Genomic DNA, 8,772 nt, shown 5'->3' on the forward strand with positions numbered 1-8,772 from the left:
GAACACTTCTGAACAAAAGCATTGGTTTTTGGCTGCAAAGCAGTCCATCTGAAAATGAAAACTACTCAATCAGAAGCAGTTTAGCATAGTGTGGGAGATTTGCTGTTTCTTAGCAGGGGCTACAAGAAGTCTACTTGTGAGTGCAAACCACAGAGGCTGGCTGGGCTGCGATCACTCTGTTCATTCTCACGATTGTCACCCACACGTGAGGACACAACTGAATGTTTTCTTCAAATCCACAGAAACAATTGTCAAAATGAGCTGCTAAGAACTAACAAGTGCATTCAGTTGGAGAATTTGAGTAAACTTCCTTTATGATGCATTGCAGAATTCTTCCACACAAAGCCAAATTAAGGCTGTGGTACACGGCAGCACTGTAAAGCATGGACCGAGTGTGCCTGCAGTGTGATGCTTTCGAGTGGCACAGTATGGTCTGCGGAGGAGTCAAATTTTGAAGCTGGTGTGCTTTTCTTTTCCAGAATAGCTGGAATTTGAAATGTAAGCTGTGACATGCTTGCTGCGTTTAATATACGTAATGTGGTTTATTTCAAGCTGTGTGCAGCGTGGTAAGCAAGCTTCTCATTTTTGTACTTGGTGTCTTAGCAGGAGCTGTCAGCGTGGTTGGGAAAGGGGAGCGGGAGGAAGGGCATGAGCGGATGCTTTCCCACTCTGATGCATTTACATGGGAAACTTTTAGAATATAACTTACAGGCAAGCATATAGTGGTTATAACAGGGGTCAAGTTTTTTTCCAATTGGGATTTTTTTGCCAATTTAAAAGTGAGGAAAAGAAGTGAGTTCTCTTGATAACTATAATGTTGGCAGGCCTAACCCATAGTGCACAGGCACTGTGGCCTGAGTAGTGTTAGTGTGCTCTGGGCTAAGTCTCGCACGTTTATGTTGTCTTTAGTTACCTCAAAATTCAGAGAATATCTAGTCCCAAAGGGAATATATTTGGAAGTAAACAAGTTTTGCACAGAAAACTTGAGGTCACATTAAAGAACAAGCAGCCATTAGTTTCCAGAAGGACTTGAAATACTTGTCAATATACAAATAAAAGCCTCTTTCAGGTGTTAAGTTGTGAATTTTAAAAATTCCCGTGTAAGAACCGGCCTCATGTGAAAGCATTAAGAGACTTACATTTCCTATTATTTGATGCTCAGTCTGGCGGCTTTATTCATCTATGCTATAAATAATTGGAAAAAGCAGGTTTATGAATACAAACGTCAGGTTTTGAGGCTACATTCCAGACAGCTCCACTATTTTTGTTTTAAACCCATCCTTCACAGCAGGAAGGCAGTATCGTTTTTTCCCATGTACATACCTGCCTCCTGGGCTCATGGAAGCAGCACAGACTTTTTTTGTTACCAGACCTCCTCACGGACAGCAATTGTAACATCTGTTTTGCAGTTTCCTAGATAAGCACTTTGGTTTCTACATCCATTGGCTTGAATATCAAGAAACGTTTTAAAAAACGCCGTTAAACATACTGAGCAATGTTAGCTGAATTGAGCAGTTGGAGAATGATCTTTGTATTTGGCGTTGCCCAGTTCCCATTACGCCGCTCTGGCATCCTTCGCAGGTGTGTGAAGGTCAGAGATGTCGCAATGATATCAACGTCTGACTGCTTGAAAGTGAGTGTTCTGCTGATTTGAGAGCAAGTTCAAAAAGGGGTATTCCAAAGTAGCTATATTGTCATAATTTACATAATTGGTATAATTTAAGAATAAACTTGCACTAATGTCTTAAAAGAGTTAAATTACTTTTTCTTCTTAAGCACTCAAAGTCTGTGCCGAATTTCATTAGCCCAAAATGTGAATTTTCTTTTCGATGTTCAATTATTTTTAACATTCATTAAGTCCTATTTGGTCACTGCTCTGTGTGTGTGTGTGTATGTGTATGTATTTAAAACAAACCAACAAAAACCAGCCAAAAAAACCCAAAGCACATTCTTCACTGGATGTTGGAGACTATCAGCGGATTTAGAAGTGAGGGGGGAAGGTGATTACCCCCTTCTGAAGGTGGCCTCACTGCCACAACCTGGGTAAAATGACTGTCAGGAAGAAGCAGAATAGAAGAACCCTTAATCATGTGCACTGCACTTATGTCTCTCTATTTCTCTGTTTGTGTGGTTTTTAGGGGGAGCTGGAGCGTCAGCTTCTTCAGGCAAATCCCATTCTGGAATCCTTTGGGAATGCAAAGACAGTGAAAAATGACAACTCCTCCCGCTTTGTGAGTTACTCCTTTTCTCTTTAGGATCTGTGAAACAGGATTATTGTTTACGGAGAAATTCCCTTCTTAGGGATTGATCTAATTAGTGTCAGAAGCTTTCTTTGTTCTCTTTCCTCCATGAATTCAGGTTCTCCTGCAGTGCTTTCTGTATTGTGTTGGGGTCACTGAAGATGCATCCTCACTGGCTCTTGACCAAACTTGCTTTAGTTTTATCCAGTTTCTAACTTCAACCATCCTTGAACTGACAGTGGCGTTCATAGTATAACAAATATAACTATGCTGTAGGGCTAACCTGTGCCTTGTGTGCACAAATTTACTGCTGAACCACTATAAAGTATGAAGGAGTATGGCAGAAACGTGGAATTTGGCTAAATATGTAGCCTTCTTCTCAATAGCTGAGTTTATCAGTTGGTTGGTTTAGAGACAACATCCTCAATTTTTAACAAAACACAAAACTTGCCTATAAAAACCTCTCTGATTTCCATGCCCTTCTGTCTGACTGCTTTACTGGAGGAAAGCCAAAAAGACAACATGACTTATTCAAGGTGTTGGGTGCTCTTGGGCTGGTTGATGTTTTGTCACCTTCTGCCTCACATGCTGTTTCGGTGGCAGAATAACCACTTTTGATGTGTTGCATTGTTTTAAAAGTAGCGTTGGAACTCAGGGTGATTGGCTCTTCACCACTTCTTAAAACTTCATTTCCTTTGAAGGAAAAAAAAAAAGAAAGATGGCATCTCCTATTTCAGGGGAAAGATGTTTTTAGTACAACTTTAAAGCTGTATAGGAGGTATTAAATCTTCTTGCTTGTGAGAATGAAACTAGAATTTACAGAACAAATGAAAGATTTCTTGGCTGCCTTGATGTTTCAACAGTTCCTTGAATTTATAATGTATGAGCTCTGCTCCAGTGATAAGGACCCTGGAAAACTGTATGACTAAGACTCTTAGTGCTTTCAATCACAAAGGGAGAGCAGAGTACTGTAGAAACTCAACTTTGATACTTTTATAGCCACATTATTTACAGCATTGCTTGATGCTTAGATATGTTGGGTATAGGATTCATAATATCAACAAGTTTCACTGCACAAGAACTCTTTGTTACACATCTTGAATTCATCAAAGCTTGTACTAAGTTAATGAAGATACTTTTTTTTTTCCTAAAAGATGTTAGCATCTGGTTTGTGTTATATTGAAGCCTGCATTGCCATCGTGAACTTAATCGCTCAGATAGCTCCAGCTCTATTTTTATAAAAGAGCAAGGATAATGCACTCCAGATGGTGTCATCTCATGCAGAAAAAATAATCTTTAGTAACAACCATTTTAAAACCTGACTTTAAAAATACATATCCATCCCTAAAGTGAGAAGTGCTGTTGTTCAGCCTGTACAGGCTTGACAGTCTGCACTGTACAGCATAGGGATGCCAGCGTGTCCTCTACGTGTTGGTAGTACCAGACAGGATGGAAATAAGGCTACTGTCAAATCAATTTTTTTTCTTTTTTTCTTCTACCAAAGGCAGCCTTCTCCTGTGTTTCAGGAGCTCCAGTCTCTAGTTTGCAGTGGATGGGAGAGTGGGCTTGTTGGGTTCACATGGCAGAACTAAACGCTTCTTCTGATGTGGTTTGTACAGAGCTGTGCACTGAGTTCTGTAATGATTAAATGTGTTAAACAGAATTCAGTTGTTAGATGACTACCACTACAGCCACTAACTGATAAAGATTTCATAGCATGATTTGCCCAGTGCTAGTTAAAAGGATGTGTTAATATTTTGCTTTTAAGATGATGAACTAGATAAGTGACCCCTCTAGTACAGACTTCAGTGATAACTGGACTTTGAAGCAGGGAGTGTCTGGGTCCCCTCTTCTGATGTGTCAGCTCGTTTAATGACTGCATTTCCTCTCAATTATTTTTATTCATGAAACTGGTAACGTGACAGCAGAAATTAGTTAAATTTTAAGAGTGAAACAGAGTAAAGTGGTTCTGAATTACGTGAGAAAAAGCCACTGACTAGACCTTATGTAATGGTTCGTGTTTGTTTCCACTGTAACATGACAGATCCAAGCTGTGTCATTCTCAGAAGGATCTGTGGTACCTGTACTGGGTACAGAGTTGTCAGCTGCCATTCTTGACATGCTAGTGCTGACACATGCGTGTTATATCTAGTCTGTTGGCTGAATTTCAGTAAAACATCCGTTCATTCTTTGTGACAATTATAAATATAGCTTTCTGGGTTCATTACTGAGCAAGAACTATAAATGCTTCAGTTGCAAGCTGAGCTTAGCGTGCTGTTTCTTCATCCTCAGAAACCTGAGTTCAAGTGCTGGTCCCTGACAGGGCATGCATGAAAACAAGCCTTGTTCCTTGACACGGTCATTTTAGTGCCGCTGGCTTTCTAACCAAACTGTGGATTAAGCAGTAGAGTGTAACCACAGAAGCTAATTTAAAGTATTTCACCAGTTTTCTCATAACTTGGAGAAGTCACTTTAAGTTGAAGATGTACAACTGCAGTCATGGAGCAGTTGCTTTGCTCTGAGATGAGGTCAAGATGGGGCTGGTAGGTCTGGTGTGGCTGGGGAGAGGAACCTAGCTAGTCTTGTGCACACAAATCTTTTTGACATGAATGGGCTTTATTAGGGAAGTTGAGGAAAAGGGTAGGGTGTTCTGGTAAGAAGTTGCAATAACTGCACTGATTGCAGCACCTTACAGAATCATAGAATGGTTTTGGTTGGAAAAGACCTCCTAGATCGAGTCCAACCATTGACCCAGCACTACTAAGTGCACCACTAGACCATGTTCCTAAGCATGACATCTCCTTGTCTTTTAAACACCTCCAGGGATGGTGGCTCCACCACCTCCCTGGGCAGCCTGTTCCAGTGCTTGACAACCCTTAGAGTAAAGAAATTTCTCCTCATATCCAACGTAAACCTCCCCTGGTGCAACTTGAGGCTATTTCCCCTTGTCCTGTCACTTGCTACCAGGGAGAAGAGACTGACTCTCACCTCGCTACAACCTCCTTTCAGGGAGTTGTAGAGAGTGATAAGGTCTCCCCTCAGTCTCCCCTTCTCCAGACTAAACAACCCCAGCTCCCCCAGCTGCTCCCCATCATTTGTGTGTGAACCGCTTCTCATAATTCTTGTGCTCCAGACCCTTCACCAGCTTTGTTGCCCTTCTCTGGACTTGCTCTGGCATCCCAATGCCCAAAACTGAACATATGATTTGAGGTGCAGCCTCAAAGTGCCGAGTGCAAGGGAAGGTGTAGATCTGCAGCATGGCAATATACCCCAGAAATACTTACTAGATGGAGCCATTGCTGGAATGTCTGTTCTACAAGCTTGTAGAGTAGAATATTTAATCTGACAGTTGATAATACAGCCCCTGAGCTGAATGGATCTGCCAAACAGAAATCGGATACCGATTGTAAAAGCACTTTCAGAAGGCCTCTGCAGAAGTCATTGGTAGGTGGCTTTTTGCAGGCACCGCCAAAAGAAGCGTTCAGGCAAACTGCTGTGATGCTCCCTGATCTCTGAAACCTGTTTGTATGTGGATACAAGACCGCAGAAATTGTCTGTGATGGAAGTGGAGAGGCCAGTGCAGTCACTGGGTTATTTCCATTGGGTTCTTCACATGTTTGCAACCAGGGGAATACCGAACAGTTTCACCAGCACCAGCTTGAAATACAATGGTGGTGGTGTTAAAATGGTCCAGCTCCAAGCCAGAGTCTGTTGTCCTGTTGGGAATGTTTGTAGCCAAGTGACAAATCAGATTGCGGAAAGCTTCACTTTCAGAAAATTTTACCAATTCTTTAATCTCTAGACTGTGTGTGTGTGCAGTGTAACGTACACCATGGAAGTGACGGCTGAGCGCACTGAAGGGCAAAGATTTCATTTGCCTTTGTGTGAAGTGCTTCTTATATGAATGCAAGTAGGATTGTGGTTTTGTACAAACAGCATTGTTGTCTTGATTAAAAAAAATCAGTAATTACAAAAAGTTTCTTTTCCTTGCAGGGCAAGTTCATTAGGATTAACTTTGATGTTACTGGTTATATCGTTGGGGCCAACATTGAGACGTGTATCCTACTTCATGCCACGTCATTGTAAAATGCAAGTTTCCCGATTTTTGTTTTGCTTTTAACCCTACAATTCATTGGAATGCAGTAAAAGGTTACCACGTTTCTACATTCCTTCAACATCCATCTCTTCCTTTGTTTCAAAACAGCTGATCAAATATCCCAAAGTCAGTGTGCTTCCTTGTCCTTAGAAATCAGATACCCCGAAAATCAGCACTCTGAAATCTGCTGGATTTTCAGGCTAGCCTTAAAAACCAGGATCTGTTAAACAGGGAGAGCCTTTAAAGTGTGCTTGCTCTTTTTGGTTTTTTTTCTGGGAAAAAACCCTGCCTTCCTAATCAGAAGCTGAGCTACCAAATTGTGCCAAAAGCTTGGTTTGGCTCTCATTGACACTGCAGAAGCAGCTCTCTGTCTGGAAAGAGGTGATGCTCATTATGAAGCGATAGAGCTGGGAGTGCTGGAACACCTTCTGTTCTCTTCGGTCTTCCAGATACCTGTTCAATAATAAGACATACTAGCAATTAATACTGAAGCCTAACTCAGTTTTAGCTTTAAGGTTCTTTTATATTTAGGATTGCCTAAGAACAAGTAAAAATATTTGTACTGAAATCCCTTCTAAAGTTGTTTTCTTTATACTAAAAAGAATGTGTGTAATTTTTTCTCAGTCTGTTTAGGCTGGTTTCTGGGGTAGTAGCAATAGGGCAGTCATGAAATTATGAAATCGGAAGTCTTGGTAAACAGTGTCATGTGAGTATTAATCATAAATGATGCTGCCGTTAAGCTTTCATTCTGTTGCTGTGAGTTAAACTGCTTAATTTTAAATGCAATGAATGTTTGGAGCTGTCACAAAATATTTCTCAATAGGGCTAGGAAAGATCTATAGTTAAGCAAACTATGCTTTCCTGATAAATGATGGTTTTCATTTGGCGCAGCACAGGAATGAAGGCAGGTTTTGCTTTTCTGAAAGTTCACATGAATTGTTTTGCCTAGAGCTTTGTGTAAACAGGAGGGCTTAAATTGTAGGAGTTTTTTCCTCGCCATAAGAACTCACCCTTGCTTGTAACCTGTGTCACTTCAAATGCTTGTCCCATACTTGTTTTACAGTATGGAATATCAAGAAATAAAAACTTAAATAACTACAGCTTATGGCGGCTTATTAGACATGATCTGCTGTACAAATTGAATTTTGAAGCTGTTTAAAGGCAGTGAAGATTGTACGTAAAAATGCAGTGCTTGAGAAAAATGACAAACGCACTTCGGATAAAGTACTTCTGAGTTCAGCTGCTACTGGGTTTTTGGTACTAAGAGTCAGCTATGAATTAAATGTGGGCTTCTACCTGTCTGAATTTGAAATCTCATTTAAAGTTACTGGAAGTTCGTAATGGACATAGTCCTGTCATTGCTATTGAAGTTCTGTTTGGTCTTAAATTAATTGTGTAGCTAACTTCGAAAGTTTTGTTTGCACTGGACGTTTTTAACCAGAAAGTGTAGAAGATCCTTGACTAGTTCTAATCAGACTTGTTGGAAAAGTCTCGTGCTGTTCGTCAGGCTAAAGACGAGCGGACATTTCATATCTTCTATCAACTCCTGGCTGGAGCAGGAGAGCACCTCAAGTGTAAGTTGAGAATCTCGCTTTGTAAACCTGTTGCCTCTGCATGCCGTGTTTGTTATTTGTGTTAGTGCAGTCACGCTTGAGCTGTTCTTTGGTCTTGAAACAGTGAGGCTTAAAACAAGAATGAAAAGCCAGGCAGCTTTGTTTTGAAATAACTTCTGTGTTTTATCAAGTACACTGTCAAGCAACTGTGGCATGTCAAGCAAACGGCTCCTACGTGACCAAGTCCAGTTTGGGCAGCCTCTGACTGGGAATCACTGGATTCAAACTGCAGCGCTCCCAGCTGATAAATGACAAACCCAGTCGGCAGTGACAGCCGTATCTGTTCTGGACCATGCCTTCAAACTGGGTAGAAAAGCAGCCATTTTACCAAAACTTAATGAAACCTTGTGGCTTTCTTCAGCCATTGCCATGCTGTGTTGGTTATCTTCTTTTTTTTTCTTTTTTCTTTTTTTCTCTCCTTGACAACTGGGAGTATCTGCTAGGGTGTGATAAGTGAAACTATATGAAGGTACAGACTTCAGAGAGTTGAGCCGCTCCTTCTCCTCCCATATTAGATGAACTGGCATTTAGCTTCCTTGATGTAGTTGTCATCAATGCCTAACTCCATTTCTGCTCTTTTCTGTACCTTACAGTAAATATACTTCTTTTAGGATATTCCAGATAGGGATTTGAGATTATGCTAGTTCTGAGTCGGGTAATGTGCACAGGCTTAATGCATTAAGAGCTAATGTAGGCTGCTGCAGAGAGAGATTCTGGGAATCTGACTTCAGCTTCTAAGGTACGCTCATATTTTTAGAGTTTCAGAAGCTGCTTGTAATGGCTTTTTTCCCCATTTTTAGAACTTATTTTTTATAACACAATT

The 8,772-nt window shown here is 40.8% G+C and overlaps 1 protein-coding gene across 1 annotated transcript in view; it reads left to right on the forward strand.

The window, feature by feature from the left end:
* Nucleotides 1-8,772, forward strand: part of MYH10 (myosin, heavy chain 10, non-muscle) — a gene marked incomplete at its 5' end in the record, with an annotated part of 86,183 nt that overhangs the window by 41,703 nt on the left and 35,708 nt on the right. The window contains 3 exons of the mRNA XM_010195095.1: nt 2,139-2,231; nt 6,234-6,297; nt 7,812-7,910. Of these exons, the coding sequence (XP_010193397.1) occupies nt 2,139-2,231; nt 6,234-6,297; nt 7,812-7,910 (256 nt within the window). The remainder of the gene's footprint in view (nt 1-2,138; nt 2,232-6,233; nt 6,298-7,811; nt 7,911-8,772) is intronic.

This window comes from Mesitornis unicolor, unplaced genomic scaffold, assembly GCF_000695765.1.
Source record: "Mesitornis unicolor isolate BGI_N332 unplaced genomic scaffold, ASM69576v1 scaffold152, whole genome shotgun sequence".
NCBI lineage: Eukaryota > Metazoa > Chordata > Aves > Mesitornithiformes > Mesitornithidae > Mesitornis > Mesitornis unicolor.